This window comes from Leuciscus leuciscus, assembly GCF_965113295.1.
Source record: "Leuciscus leuciscus genome assembly, chromosome: 19".
NCBI classification, from domain to species: domain Eukaryota; kingdom Metazoa; phylum Chordata; class Actinopteri; order Cypriniformes; family Leuciscidae; genus Leuciscus; species Leuciscus leuciscus.
In genome coordinates this window covers 31,811,116-31,828,270 of record NC_138743.1, presented here as the reverse complement: position 1 = coordinate 31,828,270, position 17,155 = coordinate 31,811,116, and the positions used below count along the sequence as shown (strand labels likewise).

Genomic DNA, 17,155 nt, shown 5'->3' with positions numbered 1-17,155 from the left:
GTGCAGTCAGAACATTCCATAATCATTTCATATCCGACAACGACACAAGTCTTACATGAATAGCATCATCTGACTAATCACCATAGGGAAGCCTATCTAATGATCTGGGCTTGCTTTCCTTGGCTTCATCTGACATTCTGTGGCCTCCCATTATTTGTTTCCAGGAAGCTTCCCAAAGGAGACATTTTTCTCTAGGACCCTAATGGGCTAACGAGCAAACTACATGCAAAAAAAATTATAATAATAATCATACATGACAAAAACAAGCATTAAATTGCAGTACTCTGATTAAAATACTTTTTTGTACAGATTAGCAACGATCTCAAAAGTTGTTGATCTCAAGTAAAAAAAAAAAAAAAAAAAGGCATGTATGATGTGTCTGACAATCTGATGGCATTTTGAAAGGGCTACAAAACTACTGTGATGAAAATTAGCATAGCATCACATGATAATTAAAATATTTCTTCAAAAGCCCCTACCTTTCATTGATGGTTTTCAGAGTGTTCTGATCTGGGATGCCGTCTGTCTCTTCTAGGTACAGTATGAGCCAGGATGTACGATATGGCCACTGCTCAGTCAGGTTGATCCAGGACGCAAGCCGGTCCCAGCTAAAACTTATCTGATTGGCCCTCAGCAAGCGGCCTAAACAAGAGGAGAGCATTTCATGAGTACTTAATGTTCAGATTTGATGATATCGTATCTAAAAAGTTCCTATTACATTATAGTGACAACATACACTATTGTTCAAAAGTTTGGGGTCGGTAAGATTTAAAAAAAAAAGTTTTTGAAACAAGTCTCTTATTCTAACAAAGACTGCATTTATTTGATCAATACAGTAAGATTATGAAATATTATTACAATTTAAAATAACTGTTTTATATTTTAATACATGTAAAAAATTTAATTTATTCCTGTGTTATACTGAATTTTCAGCATCATTACTCCAGTCTTCAGTGTCACATGACCCATCAGAATTCATTCTAATATGATGTTTTGGTGCTTATTATGTTGAAAACAGTTTTATAATTTTTGTAAAATAATTTTTTCATATTTTTGTGGAAACAGATCAGGATTTTTTTTTAACATGAGTTTATGTTAAATGTAAAAATTGAAAAGAACAGCATTTTTTGTAACATAAATGTCTTTACTGTCACTTTTGATCAATTTAATGCATCATAAAAATCGTACTGACCTTAAACTTATGAATGTTAATGTAATGCTGAAACATTTGTGACTAGTTTTGCCTCTTTAAAGTGACATATTTCAGAGTAAAACAGATATTCAAAAAAAAAAAAAATAGGGTCAATAAGAAAAAGAAACAAGAGTTTGGATTGTGAAAGGTGGCCATTACAAACCAGACTAAACAGACTAGAACAAGACCTAAATAGCCATTTGGCTATTGGTCAACATTATCTAATAGCTTAAGTGACGTCTGCAGAAATGGAAAGTTATTTCAGAGCAAGAGCAAGTTACTACATTTTAATTAAAGATTACACCGAGAATTTATTTTCTTTGCAATAACATGCAATGATAAATAATTTTATAAACATGATCAAATCTGATTTCATGTTGACCTTAAAGCGTGAATGCTGACCTGTGACTGAAACAATGTTGAGCAGTCTCCTCATAGTCTGAGGGCTGATGTCACTGAACCAGTCCTCAGTGACGAGCAGTTTTGTGAGGTCAAAGGACATCTGACGCGTAACTGACCTCTGCATCTGTCGACGGCGATAAGTATCCTGAGGAGAGATCAGAGGAGAGATTAGAGATCAGTTGATTTAAATCAATAGCATCAAGGAACACAGGGAAGGAAATGTCAAGGGAAAAATTTGGAAACATTTTGTGATATGACCACATCATATGGTGGAACATTACTCTCATTGGATTAGTCAGACAAACTGCACAAGCATGAAAGACCATGGGATTGCCAGATAGGATGAACAATTTAATCTGTCTTTGGAGTTCATGACATCATACTATTGTAAACATCAGATAAATTATTATCATATAACTTTTAATCATTTTCATAATCCCTAATTATTATCATATAAGTAGCTCTCTGACAGAAAACAGCATATTTATCAGCTTACCCTGCGGTTAAGTGTCGTTTTACTGCCAAACTTGGTCTGGTCGCCCAGGCTGTTCTGGGACAACTTTCTGTCCAGCTCCTCATGCCAACCTATATCATTAGAAAATGTTAAGAAAATGGCTTTGCGATTGGTTGTGATTTTTGTCATGCATCATTTTACTTTCAACGAGGATAGAAAAACTACTTTGAAAGTACATATTAGTCAGAACAGGGTTAGAGCAACCATTACTGGTTAGACAATATGTTAGCATAAAACACACAATATATTTGGCATACACTACCGTTCAAAAGTTTGGGAGCAGTAATTTAAGCAAGGATGCATTACATTGATAAAAAGTGAAAGTAAAGACATTTATAATGTTACAAAAGATTTCTTTAAAATAAATACTTTTTAACTTTCTATTCATGAAAAAAAAGACTTGAAAACTAAAATAATATATCATGGTTTCCACAAAAATATTAAGCATCACAACTGTTTTCAACATCGATAATAAAAAATGTTTCTTAAGCACCAAATCGTCACATTAGAATGATTTCTAAATTCAGCTTTGATAAAAAAATTCTGCTTTGCCATCACAGAGATAAATCACATTTTAAAATATATTAAAATAGAAAACAGTTATATTAAATGGTAAAAACAAAAATCTCAATATTACTGTTTGTACTGTATTTTTGGTCAAATGTATGTAGCCTTGATGAGTCATCCTAAAAAAAGACAATTTAAAAAACCTTACCGACCCCCAACTTTTGAACAGTGGTGTATATCAAAACACTGTGAAGACTATTAATAGTTAGTCACTATTTGAAACAATAGTCGTTTTATTTGCCCCCCTTATCCGATGTTAATACGAACCCTCAGAGTTCCCAGTCTCTCCATTAGCAGGTGTTGGCGCACACATCTTCTTTGCACTGCTGAGGCCGCGGCTGTTGAGGAAGACGGGCAGGTGGACAATGTTGCGCATGTAGTCATGGCCGTTGATGTTGGAGTCACGCAGCACGCTATTTAGATTCTGGTTAATGGCTTTAATGATGATGTGAGGATCACTGGCGAAGACGGAGATGAAGGGACCCTTGGAGAACAGCACTCTCACCTGATCAGAAGGACAATTTTGATAGGTTTTTGATATAGGTGATTTGCTCAACACTAAAGACACATTTTATAGAAATGACAGGTGCCATCTTATAAATGAACTCAATCTAATTTACTTCACATGCACTAGATTCTCAATCAGTATCCAAGTATTTCTTTAAATGTATGATCGCATCCTATTTAGAATAGGTGTGCTGAGTCTTGATGCAGTTGACTAACTGGATATGGGATGCTGCTGGTTACCACTAAAACAATGGTTCTGTTCAGTCTTTGTTAGACTAGCAAAAAAAAAACCAGTTCTAGGAGACCCTTTTCTTTTCAAAGAACTTAAAGGTGCTCTAAGCGATGTTGGGTGACGTCACTTCTTGTTGACATTCGAAGTATTGTCAAACAAAATGAAGGCTAGCTCGACCCTCCCTCCTCCTCATCCCGTCCCCTCCCACTCCCTTCCGTGCTTCCTGAAACAGGCTTTTTCTATGTAAATTCAGGACTTCACGTGTTCCTTCTCATTTTCCCTCTTCTTTGCTATTTGTTCATCGGAGCGTCGTCTCTTTGGTCGTGTGTCGGCCATTATCAAGAGAATATTGTGTTAGTCGTTGTCTAGGACATCTCTCCTCTAGCTAACTTCCCTCTTCATACTTCTCTCTCCTCCACTCCCCACACCCCCCTTCATGTGCACGCGCACTAACCCCCCAACCCCCACCCCCCAATCATTCTCGTCGGTTATTGGCTGGAACACTGTTGTTTCGTGGTGCAGGTTGGCCCAGTTTGTTTTTGTTGCCGTTTGTGAAGCCTGGGCTGTCTACAGAGACCGCGTTTTTTACAGTGTGTTCAGGGGACAGGCAGCGTGCGGATAGTCAGGAGATATTTGCTGTTTGTGACAAAAAAAAATTCTGCCTAAAAAACATGTGACATCGCTTAGAACATCTCCAAACAGCCTGAAGGCTTCGCTGCATGACAAATCTGATTTCAAGTTTTGAGAGATTTCATGGCTGACAACCAGAAATAAATGGATGATGTTTTCCCAAACATTTACCTTTACATTTCACAAACTAACTATTATAGTATTTATTAATACTTTGAAATAACTTTTATAAAAAAATGTTCAGTTGTCATTTTAATTTTAGTTATTTTGTTATGTGCTTTTGTCATTTTTATCATTTTTAACTATATCATTATTACATTTTTATTTCGGTTCTAGTAATTTAATATGACTTTAGTACTGCTTAAACTTACTTTATTTCAGTTAATTGCCAATGCAACATTTTCTTCTTTTTTTATATTTTATCAAAAAAAAAAAATTTCAGCTTCATTTAAATTAACGAAATTAGTATCTAATAGTTTTAGTTGAAAAAGAGATGTTTTGCGCAAAACTGTTGGTGCTCACCGTGTCTAGCATCTGTAGCACTTTGTCCTGTTCACAAGAGTCCAGACCATCAATGATGACCACTAGACGTGTCTGGTTCTGGGTAAAGCCATCTATAGTCTTGGCCATCTTAGCCATGAGCTCCACTTCATTCTTCAAGACCTAAGAAAAAAGTATTAAAAAGACTAAAATGCCAGAATGGGGGACTAAAATGTCAGAATTACACTGTGTATAAACACCTCTACGTAGCTCTGTGTATAGGTTACCCAGAAACCTGTCAACTAACCTTCATAAAGCCCTCACTTTTCAGCTTGTGCATCTTGTTGGCGGCACTGTGAAGCCTCTTCCTCTGAGAGTTCAGCACTGAGTCTGTCACCTGCCACCAGGTGCGACAGTTAAGCAACAGCGCCAATCCAACAACACTCGCCATGGAAATCAGCACTGCGTTCACTGTCTGGTTTTGCCCATCCACCTTGAAGACAGCCAGCAGGGCCATCCCCACGATCAAGCAACCCAGGATGAAGAGGAAGATGACAAAGGATGGGATGCAACATGTCTTCTTCCACTTCTTTTTACCTGAGGGTAGACACGGTCACAACAATAAATTAATGTAAATATAGATATATCAGTTGCCCTATAGATCCTGTATAGTCATGAATGGTTAGGTGGCCTTTACCTTTAGTGTCCTCAGTTTTGAAGACTCTAAAAAGTCTGGTGGCCAAGAAGCCAAACTCTCTCTCACAAGCATCCGAGAGAGTAGCGATCATTTCAGCCATGGACGTCTCCCCACCCACACTGGATAACCTGTTATAGTCTGTGAACAGAAACCTGACAGAAAAAAAAGTGTTAATTAAAAACACTCATGTATATATGTATATTTATATATTGTGACAGGACGGCTGCCTCCCCCTTATTATCACGCCACCCCGTCACTTAAATCGCCAATGTGTCTGTCGTTTGCTCCTCCCGCCACAACATATATATATATAGCTCTTGAGCAGAAAATGGCAAATGGGACACTCTAAAGTTGGGTGCACACTGTGCGATTTTTGACCATGATTTGGCAGTCTGAGACAAATTTTGCAAATACTAAAAGATTCCTCTGATTCTAGGCTAAAATCTGAAGTCTTTAATCGTTAGTTTGACATGTTCACCGACAGCTGATTAATGACCATTGCGATCAAATTTTACTTCCGATGAAATTCTGGCAGTGTCAGAAGATTTGACTCACAGTCCTGCAGTGTGACTTCTCCAACGACGACTGTCAAATTGTCTTTGTTTTTCAAGACAAGCTATGACCAAAATTAACATTAGAGATTTCTTTGCAGCCACCATTTCAATCCTGAGTGTAATGCAGCTCACTGTCACCGAACTTGTCATTGATTGATGATGTAAAACTCCGCACAAGTTTTCTTGTGTGTCTGTTTTTAACGCGTCTTGACTGTCGTAGAGTCTGACATTAATGACAACTGAGATCTTACAGTGTGACATGGCTTATAGCAATCATCATGCTTGTACAGTCTGACAAGCAACAATCGTAAAAGACTATTATAAATTGCACAGTGTGCATCCAGCTTAAGGCAGGGGTCCCAAACTCAGTTCCTGGAGGTCAACAGCCCTGCAGAGTTTAGTCCCAACCCTGCTCCAACACGCACACCTGTAGTTTTCAAAGAATCCTGAATGCCTTGATTAGCTTGATCAGGTGTGTTTAACTAGGGTTGAAGCTAAAATCTGCCGGACTGTGGCCCTCCAGGAACTGAGTTCTGTACCCCTTGTGGAAATCAAGGAGCACATCCATCCTTTAGGACAGGTCACAGGACCTCATTTTAATGGTTTTACAGTTTTATGCAGAATGTGGGCAATTACCTGACAGGCAGTGCACGGGTGGTCTGTTCCGGCAGCTCTGGTGGGTTGACGAACATGAGTTTGAGCAGAAGCTCCAGATATCCAATGTGTCGGGCCAGACGGGTGCTAATGACCCATGCCCAGTTCCAACTCTCACCCTCACGCCTGCTCCCAAAGTACACAACCACTGTGTAGAGATACAGAATATACACACATTCACTCATTCACAATACCTTTCAAGGGTTATTAATTGAATTTTGTTTCATTTGACATCATTCATAACTCAATTATGACCAAAAGTTCAGATTTTTTAAGAACTTATGTTGAAACACTGAATAATGGACCAGTTTTTCTTACCAAAGAACACATAAAGTAGTGCTAGGATGCTGAGAGAGATGGAGATAGCCAATTTGGGATCCACAGTGAAGCCGAGCACAAGAGCTACAGAGCCGCACAGCAGGACAGATAATAACACAACCAGCCAGGAAAACTGGAACAACGGCTCCACCTGCTGACCTGCAAATGTCTTCATCTCATCTGAGAAAGAAATATGAAGATTTATCCACCAATAAATATACACCAGATGCAGCGAACTGAACTCTAATAAACATTCCAAGCTCAGAAATAGCTAAAAAGCTAAGTGGGTACGTGCTGTACATGGCTAAACTTTGCTTTAAAATATCCTTTTCAGGTCACTTTCCTTGTTTAAGTTGAGTGATTTTAAATAACGCTCACCCTCTAGTTTCTTGAGCAGGAAGGACTTGCCACTTCCCCACTGGGCGTACAGACCCACACAGATGGGCGGCTGCATGGTGGGCTCACTCAGGATGTCTGCCAAAGCACTGCTGTACAGGTCATAGCCCAGCATGTCCCCATCTGACTCTGTGGGGGACAGATGTCCTAAAGGGGACAACATAGAGAGGGGCAAAAATACACACAGGTCATTCATAACATACACAGTGAATGTAGCATAATTTAATGCTGACATGCAACTAAAGTAATTCTAAACATATGTGTACTTATTAAGATTCAGAACTACAGAGAACAAGTCTCTGGTTATTGTAGATCAATAAGACTGTGGACCACAAAGTGGACAATAAAGAAACAAACATGTGAACAGATTCATGAACAAATTACTCTTACGTGTCAGTTATTTTTATTGAAGTGAACTAATAACAAAGTGCAACTACAGTGCAACTTCATTGCCAAAATGAATGACTCTGAGTCGGTTCTTTAAATGAACAGTTTAAAAAGATGAGTTAATGATTTGAATCAGTCTGAAAAACTGCCCTGTATTTGCACAGAGAGAATTTATATGCAAGCAAAATAAACATGATAACTGAAATAAACCCAAATGTATGAGAATTTAATCAAACAGAATAAACTCAAATGAATCAGAATGTAATTAAATAGAATCTTGTGAATCAGAATGTAATCGAATCAGGAAATCTGTATTGATACCCATTCCCAATGATGAGTGTTAATCAATAGTTGAGCTCATGATGGAGATCAAGTCCCAGACTTACGGGCTCCAAAAATCTGGGTGAGGATGCTCTTCTGGTGACTGCAGTCGATGTTGTAGGGTGTTTCTCCAGCCTTGTTGGGCCTGTAGAGGAGACGGCCATCTTTAGGGTTACGGAGGAGGAGCTCAGCCAGCCTGCGGCTCCGTCCACGTATGGCGATATGAAGAGGGGTGTCCCCTTTCTGTAGCCAAAGAGAGCAGAGACTTAAAGTGCAATATAGTCTCATCATGTGAATGTAAATTATGTACATGAAATTGTGACTGATGTTTTACCTTGTCCACTGCAGAGACTTTGGCCCCTTTGTCCAGCAACAGCTCCACTATATCTATGTTTCTCATCTTGGTGGCTTTAATTAGTGGTGTCTCAGAATCCTAAATACACAAAAATACAGACTCAAGACTAGCTCATAGCAGTAAAACAATCTCTTGAACATGAGTCTTGATGTTCTTTACTTTAGTGGTGGTCTCTGTGTCTGGATTGCACTGCAGTATGTCTCTAACCATGGTTGCATTGCCTTTCTCTACTGCCCAATAGAGAGCAGTCTTATTCTCCTGTAAAAAAAACAACACCAACAGTACAGTCATTTCAATTTCCCATAACTTTTATACATCTCTCATTTGTTGTTTATAGTAGGGCTGCACGATTAATCGTTTAAATCCTGATCACAATTTCTGCTTTTCTCGATGAATTCATTATAATCATTTGCGATATTGAACCGCTGGTAATGAGCATTTCAATTATCTTGCACTGGAAGCAAGCCTACACAAGCTTTTAAACTTGGTCAAATGTCAAATGTCTGAATCCCCCAATCAGAGCTTTTCACTTAAATGGATTATTATACATTTTCCAAACAGTCTTTGATCATCTGAAACATCAACAAACAATTACGTTGGCGTTTACTGATCTCCACAGCGATATTCTGCTCAAATAAAAGTTTAATATAGTCAGTATTTCCTCACAAGGCCTCGACTACATAGTTTGCGAATGTGTTTGCTGAATAAATGCTTTTATGCATCATAAAAAATAGTTTTTGTTGTTTTAATAATAAAAACATTAACATAGTTTGTAATTATTGGAATGAATAAAAAAAAAAAAAATGTAAAGAGTGTGTTAATGTATATGATAAATATATTAAAGCAAACTAGGTCAAATTAGAGATGTATCTTTTGTAAACTGGCCAGTTTTTGCTCCAAACACATGATCGGCAACCGGACATTTTAATTGTTTAACTGTTCCGGTCTGTTCCCTTTAATGTCAATAAAACAACCAAAAACAAAGAGAAAAATCACTCACTGCTCTGAGAACTTTAATAGTAGATTTAATAAGTATCAGTGTATAATTTATACAGTGAAGTCTATGTAGCAGGGCCGGCTCTAGGTTATTTGGTGCCCAAGGCGAGAGTGCATTTTGTTGTTTTATTCAAATGATCATAAATTCAAATGATCATAATTTACTCTCTCAAGTTGTTTTAAACTTGAATAAGTTTCTTTCTTCTGTTGAAAATAAAAGTTATTTGGAAGAATGTGGGTAACCAAACAGTTGATATACCCCAGTGACTACCATAGTATATTTTTCTCCTATGGAAGTCAATGGGGACCAGCTATACTGTTTTGATAGCCACATTCTTCAAAATATTAATATTAGAAAAATATTAGAAACTATTAGAAGGAAATTAAACAGGTTTGGAACAACATTAGAGTGCGTAAATGATGAGATAATTCTTATTTTTGGGTGAACTATCCCTTTAAGGACAAGCGGCAGCGTGTTTACTATTGCTACTGTCTCTTTAAGAGCTGCGCGCGACGCGTCTAATATACACGCATTTGACAAGCAGATTTTCTCTCAATTTTCTCAAGTTTGCTTTCACTTTAGACATAACCGACTTTGTTTATGTAAACCTTGTGTGTATTTAACAGTATAAGCACAATAAGACTCGAAAGATAACTTAGTCCAGTATCAAGGCACTGGTAGACAGGCTTTTAGTGCATGTGAGCTTCACATGTAACTTACGCGCTGAGAAACGCACACGTTAGAACAGTGCATCAGCACGCGAATTAAATGTTTAACCGACAAGGCATTAAAGCACATGCAAATATGAACTTTTGTGAACTACAGTCCCGTTCTGCTGCGTTAACATTTTATGTGATTGTGAATATACGTCGCGTTGTACAGTATGTTGGGACAGAGGCGCCAGAACAGATATAATGCACGATTCTACAATATTTCTTCAAAAGCAGATCGTGGAGACATTTTAATCGTCCACGATCAAAAATCGTCATATCGCACACCCCTAATTTAAAGCGCTAAAACCAGCTGTCAGATGTTTTCGCGCCACTCCCGGTTGCTGAGCAACGCGCGTGAGTTTGACAGCTGCCTGTCAGAGTGACTCAGTCGTTTTTTAGGATTGTAATATAATCTAGTAAAAGAAATGGACAAATACAAACAGTGTGTGGACAGTGCACAGTAAAAGTGTACAGCGTGTGCGCAGCTTTCATAATATGATACATACATACAAATTAACTTTTTTTTTTTTTTTTTTTTGCAATTTTGCGCCCCGTCCAGCAGATGGCGCCCCAGGCGGCCGCCTGTGTCGCCTGTCGGCAAAGCCGGCCCTGCTATGTAGTGTTTTGTTTGTGTATTTGTTCATTTAATTTCTTTCTTGAACGCTTCTGTTAAATACTATGGAAGCTTGTTTCCACCACAGAATAAAACATTTTAAAAGATAATTGTGACTTTTTATCTCACAATTGCGAGTTTACATCTCGCAATTCTGACTTTATTTCTCAGAATTGCCAGATATAAAGTCAGAATTGCGTGAAATAAAGTCGCAATTGCGTGTTATAAAGTCAGAATTCGGACTATTTTTCTCGCAATTGCGACTTTATATCACGCAATTCTGACTTTATAACACACAATTGCGAGTTTATATCTCGCAATTCTGACATCTTTTCTCAGAATTGTGAGATATAAACTCACAATTGTGAGATATAAAGTCCAATTCTAAGGGAAAATTTTTTTTTTTTTTTTTTTTTTTACCTCAGAATAGTTTATATCTCACAATTCTGACTTTATAACACACAATTGCAACTTTATATCATGCAATTCTGACTTTATATCTCACAATTCCGACTTTATAACACACAATTGCAACTTTATATCATGCAATTCTGACTTTATATCTCCCATTTGCGACTTTATTTCTCAGAATTGCGACTTTATATCTCGCAATTGCGACTATTTCTCAGAATTGCGACTTTATATCTCCCATTTGCGACTTTATTTCTCAGAATTGCGACTTTATATCTCGCAATTGCGACTTTATATCTCGCAATAGCGACTTTATATCTCGCAATTGCGACTTTATTTCTCAGAATTGTGACTTTATATCTCGCAATTGCGACTTTATTTCTCAGAATTGGGACTTTATATCTCACAATTGCGACTTTATTTCTCAGAATTGCGACTTTATATCTCGCAATTGCGACTTTATTTCTCACAATTCTGACTTCATATCTCGCAATTGTGAGAGAAAAAAGTCACAATTCTGACTTGATATATCGCAATTGTGAGAAAAAAAGTCAGAATTGTGAGATAAAAAGTCGCAATTATTATTATTTATTTATTATTCAGTGGCGGAAACCAGCTTCCATAAAATACACCTATTGTGGCTGAAAAAATAAAGCACTGTTTATTTCATTTGTATATTATATGTTGTGTATATGTAATGTGTATTTTTGTTCTTATCTTTTAATAACAAAGAAAATAATGACAAAGATTTTTATCTTCGCCACTTTGGCCTAAATGTCTAAATAGGGACTATGTCTAAATAGGGACATTAGTTTGGCTGTAATGCTCAGTCACTTGCAAAGTAGTAAAACCAACATGAAAAAGAATTGTGATAAAATCGTGAATCGTGATTTTCCTGAAAAAATTGTGATATGATATTTTTGCCATACTCTCTTGTTTTGTACTTTCATTAAAGTGCAATAATTCTGATGAAATGTAAAAGGAAAATTCTCAATAATCACGATTTATCATTTTTGAGCAAAATAATCGTGATTACCTGTTTAACCATGCAGCCCTCGTTTAAAGTATTTTAATGCATATGATGTAATGTTGTCAAATGTGTAATGAGGCATGTTACCTGGCCTCTAATGTCGATGTCTGCATACTTATGCAGTAGCGCCCTCACAATCTCAACATGCCCACCTCTCACAGCTCCAATCAGCACAGTGTCTCCACTCTAGAGGTTTAAAACACAACACACAATGAAAATACTTTCTCATCCAGTACATCCATTTTACAAATATCTGTTTGTAAGGTTTATTGTGAGGTTCAACCCACCCTGTCTGGGATGTTGACATATGTGCCGGCATCGAGCAGGTCCTGCACAATCTCAGTGTAGCCCTCTTTAGCTGCGATCATGAGAGCTGTGTTTCCATCCTTATCAGTCATGTTTACATTGGGGTTCCTCTTCAGAAGCTCTTTAACCACCTCTGTGTATCCTCCCTTCACAGCTACGATCAGTGCCGTCATGGAGTTCTGAGTGGGAAAGATTAACAAAATAAGACAAACAGTCCCTCTGACTACTTTTTTCTAGTTTTTCTAGTTAAAACAAAAGCTCTAAAATATTTTATACGGTAGAAATTAAGGGTAAAAAAATATTTATTTATCCTTATCCAGTAAAATCACAAATTGGAAAACTCATATGGCCTTTGAAAAATGTTGTGGACAAATCGGGAGCCTTAGAGACAAAAAGGCTGAGTGAATGATGAGCACATACCGCCCCCTCCTGGTCAACATCAGCTCCGTTCTCCAACAGGTGCATCACACAGTCGTAGTGGCCCTTTCTAGCAGCCCAGATCAGTGGGGTGGTGCCATACTAAAAGTACAAAAAGTTAAAAATGCTGGTCTTTACCTTTAATATTTTTACCAGTAACACAAGTTTAACACAAATTAAATCTAGCAACAGCAACTGTGGCATGCTGTCGATTACCAGAGAAAGAAATGTTGACTTCGGCTTGTAAAAACAGACCAATGCACTTACAATGGAAGCTTGTTTTTTAACTCGGAATATTCATTTAATCGCAGTTAGGCAGGATTGGTTTAGCTCACCTTATCAGAGCAGTTGACTTTAGCTCCATGCTCCAGCAAGAGTTTCACAATCTCTGAATGGCCTCTACCGGCTGCCCAGATAATGGGGTAGACGCTGTATTGCTAAGGTAACCACATCAAAAGTATGATCAGTCTTGCATATATTACATTTGGATTCATTATATGATTTGTATGTCTGTGCTTATCACATATATGGAAAGGCAATTGATAAGTTTTTGCATCTTTACCAGTCCAGTGGTGATTGGGTTTGCCCCAGTGTCCAGCAGGATCTTGGCCACCTCAACTCTATTTTTATATGACGCCCAAGTAAGGGCGGTCCAACCCCCCTGCACGACACAAAGCCACCTCATTAAGTTGATAACGTAAGAATGTGTTCTTTTTTTAAATGTGATTATGGTACTAGATAAAGCAGGTGTATTCCTTTTTGATTTTCTCACCGAGTCTCTGTGCTCAATATAGGCACTGTTTTCCAGCAGCTCTTTCACCACCTCCACATGCCCCTCTTTAGCTGCAGAGATCAGCGCGGACCAGCAGTCCTATCAGGGAAAGGCACAAAGATGGGTCGCTATGGAAACTATTGAACCACTGGCAATGTCGCCATGGGAACAGTGATGGAGCTACACTACAAAAAACAGCCCTATGCAGTGGTGGACGAAGTACACATACTATGTACTTGAGTTAAAGTAAAGATACTCAAGGTGAAATATTACTCAAGTAAAAGTAGAAGTGCTGCCTTTAAACATTCACTTGAGTAAAAGTACAAAAGTATTTGCCTTCAAATGTACTTAAGTATCCAAGTACTATGATTTTTTTATTGCTATAATGTCCTATTATAATTTTTGTCACAAGACACTTGCTTAACTCAGTCTACGTGAAGACTCTGTCACTCTTGGCACATCAATCTATTAATAAAATGACATTAATTAGTCTATATATATATATATATATATATATATATATATATATATATATATATATATATTTGAATTGAATAAATTTTTTGTGTGTTTAATTTTGGATGGAAGGGGACTGATCCCATAAGGTATAATACATTTACAGTATTTACTGTACATATTTTTCACAAGCGTCTATGGTCATAATTATAAACATCCTAATGTTATGATACATTCACATAAACCTGCACAATGCCATTTAATATATATATATATATATATATACACACTACATTATGGGAGCAGCCAATTTCCCTACAAAATTAAACACCAAAACGTATTAATGCAGTGTTTCTGCTACTCCTCAGAAAAAAAATGCTATTATATGCAAGTAATTTTAGTGTCAAGGTAATAAGCAATGTTCATTATGTGTCAGTATTTACCGATAATTGCTGCAATAATAGCTGCTGCTCTCTGCCCCGCTTAAAATTATTGGCAACACAAATTGTTTGGAACTATTGATAGCTACACGAATCACGTGACCGCGCGGCGGCGAGATCACAGTAGGCTTGTTCGACTTGAAACGGCACACTGCACAGACCAATCGGTGAATGACATTAAAATACCGCAAGAGCGATTAGAGAGTAGACGGCTCTGTATGCTTTTCAATCGCTCTCGCGATTTCGCTCTATACTTTGTTTGATGTCATAAACTGATCGGTCTGTGCAGCGCCGGTTCAAGTCGAACAAGCCGTGTGTGTCGCAACCTCTTCTATAGCCTACTGTCTATGGTCGCAACTCTCATATTTAACGGCTCTGGTTCGAGCTTAGTAGATACCACCAAGGCAAGTTCAAAACAAAGCGCGCACGTTGTAGGCTACTGTGATAGGTGGCTCGTTTGACCAGTTAAGTTTTTATCCACTCATAAATAAAAAGGAACGACTGATTTTGAAAATGTAGTAGAGTAAAAAGTAAGATATTTGACTTTGAAATGTAGTGGAGTTAAAGTAAAAGTCTTCCCAAATTTAAATACTTCAGTAAAGTACAGATACGCAAAAAAGCTACTTAAGTACAGTAACGAATTACATTTACTTCGTTATTGTCCACCACTGGCCCTATGGCACAGTTATAATGGGCACTTTACCTTATACAGATTATAAATATATAACAAAGATAAGTCTGAAAATAAAATAAGGATATAAACAGGCTTCAGGATATTTCAGGATAGTTTGTGACATCTACTATGATCAAATAATTAATATATATATATACACATTATTTTATTTGATCATAGCAGATGTCTCACAAACTATTTTCCTATAACATTATAATAAGCTGCTGATATATGGCTATCCATAATATGAACATCTTTATACCATAATACCATAATAATGTGTAACTACAGACTTTAGTTTAGGGTTCAATTCTCACTATTAACTAACTACAAACTATGACTTTTACCTCAATTAACACCTAATTACAGCTCATTAATAGTTGGTAAGGTAGTTGTTAAGTTTAAGTATTGGGTAGGAATAGGATTAAGGGATGTAGAATAATGTCATGCAGAGTAAGGCATTAATATGTGCTTCATAAGTACTAATAAATAGCCAATATCCTAGTAATATGCATGCTAATAAGCAACTAGTTAATAGTGAGAACAGGACCCTAAACTAAAGTGTTACTGTAACTTCCTACCAACTCTTATTGTAAAGCAGTTATGTGGGCATTTTCTCACCACATCATCCAAGTTGACGTTTGCTCCCCTTCGGAGGAGCTCTTGAACAATCTCAAGACTGCCCTGCTCCGAGGCCAACATCAGAGGAGTCTGTCCATTCTGTCAAAGACGCAACGAGAAAGACATATATTTGATATCTTAACAATTTAGCTGAACATCTTAAATCACGTTTGACTTTTTTCGATGCAACTTACATCGCTTCGACCATCCACCTCTTTGAACTTATCTAGATGGGCTTTTACAGCAGCCAGATTTTCTTCTTCCACGTAGCTGAAGAGGTTCTGGATGGCCAGAGTGGTCATCTTGATGGAGGTTGTGGTGTCCATGATTGCTAGTACCTAGGACACCCTGAGTAGAAACTCAATTTAGTCACTTTCAGTACATAAATTGTGAACAGAGATCTAAACTGCATTATCACATTAGGTTGTTGGAGGATGAAAGAAAAAATATAAGTAACTGATATGAAACTCTTTGAGATTAAGTGCTAGAGATGTTCAATTGAGTTTGAATTCATGTGACAGGTGATAGAAGAGCATTTGTTCTCAGTTCAGGCCAAGAACAGACGCAGGCAATGGACTTTAAATGTCATGAGAAAGGAGGCTGGCACAGATAAGCATAACACAGCATTACATTAATTTTGTCCAAACATCTCCAGACACACTCACTAATAGTTTTTCCCATTTCCAAGAGTTATGTTGAAAATCTAGGTACGCCTTTTGAGTTGCGGGTCAAATTTACCCTAATTGGTTTCCATGCAATTCACCCAAAATCAATGCTACCAAAATTTTATTTATTTTTTTACAAAATTGTAGCTTGTCGGTCCAAAAAAAATTAAAATTATAATAATTATGACCTTTTGTGTAATGCACACTGAGGTGCAAATAACAACAACTAAGAATAAATATCATGTACTTTGTATGAATAGCCTAGTATTTATTGCTATTTGTACTTGGTGTGTAACTAGCCTCTACCCTTTTTGTGTCTGGTTCTCAAATCTTTGACTTCGTGAGGGTAAATATATTAGTCTTTAACAAGCTACAATAAAGGTTTTCTGTTTTGGGGGATTTTTTTTTTACCTGACTCTCTTTGCTTGTTTTTCAAAGTGCTGAATTGAATGAAAATTTGGTGAATCGATGTAACCAAAATGTGCAGCCTTTCAAAAACACATTTACATGCTTTGCATGCACATTTATGACCATAAAAGGAAAAATGACATTGAAAAATGTATAGTTTGACTAGTGTTTCAAGCAGTTTAAAAATCGAGGGTAGATCAAACTGACCTGCAACACCGGGGCTAGTGCAAATAATTGTCTAGCGAACAGACAGCATACTCTAATCGATTGCTCAATAGACCACAAACCAATGCAAATATGATTATATTAATATAGATATTTTACAGCATTTATTTGATGTGCGCCAGTATGTGACCCTCAATTTACCCTTCAACACAGGCTGTATAAAAGAGGGGTGGGGGAAACAGACCGGGAGCAACAAACAAAC

General features: G+C 37.3%; 1 protein-coding gene and 1 long non-coding RNA gene across 5 annotated transcripts in view; one reads left to right on the top strand and one right to left on the bottom strand.

The window, feature by feature from the left end:
* kidins220b (kinase D-interacting substrate 220b) overlaps nt 1–17,155 on the bottom strand; it is a 28,512-nt gene that overhangs the window by 10,247 nt on the left and 1,110 nt on the right. For all 4 annotated transcript variants that reach the window (XM_082147453.1, XM_082147454.1, XM_082147455.1 and 1 more), the window contains exons 2-22: nt 15,850–16,003; nt 15,656–15,754; nt 13,466–13,564; nt 13,256–13,354; nt 13,029–13,130; nt 12,697–12,795; nt 12,258–12,455; nt 12,058–12,156; nt 8,366–8,464; nt 8,186–8,284; nt 7,917–8,094; nt 7,126–7,290; nt 6,748–6,927; nt 6,412–6,577; nt 5,222–5,373; nt 4,832–5,121; nt 4,567–4,707; nt 2,943–3,180; nt 2,091–2,179; nt 1,595–1,739; nt 480–642 (exon numbers count right to left, since the gene is read on the bottom strand). In XM_082147453.1, coding sequence (XP_082003579.1) covers nt 480–642; nt 1,595–1,739; nt 2,091–2,179; nt 2,943–3,180; nt 4,567–4,707; nt 4,832–5,121; nt 5,222–5,373; nt 6,412–6,577; nt 6,748–6,927; nt 7,126–7,290; nt 7,917–8,094; nt 8,186–8,284; nt 8,366–8,464; nt 12,058–12,156; nt 12,258–12,455; nt 12,697–12,795; nt 13,029–13,130; nt 13,256–13,354; nt 13,466–13,564; nt 15,656–15,754; nt 15,850–15,981 — 3,032 coding nt within the window. In that variant the 5' untranslated portion in view covers nt 15,982–16,003. The remainder of the gene's footprint in view (nt 1–479; nt 643–1,594; nt 1,740–2,090; nt 2,180–2,942; nt 3,181–4,566; nt 4,708–4,831; nt 5,122–5,221; nt 5,374–6,411; nt 6,578–6,747; nt 6,928–7,125; nt 7,291–7,916; nt 8,095–8,185; nt 8,285–8,365; nt 8,465–12,057; nt 12,157–12,257; nt 12,456–12,696; nt 12,796–13,028; nt 13,131–13,255; nt 13,355–13,465; nt 13,565–15,655; nt 15,755–15,849; nt 16,004–17,155) is intronic.
* Nucleotides 14,711–15,032, top strand: LOC309482867. Its single transcript, XR_014200410.1, has 2 exons — nt 14,711–14,891; nt 14,929–15,032. It is a non-coding gene; the product is annotated as an uncharacterized lncRNA (long non-coding RNA).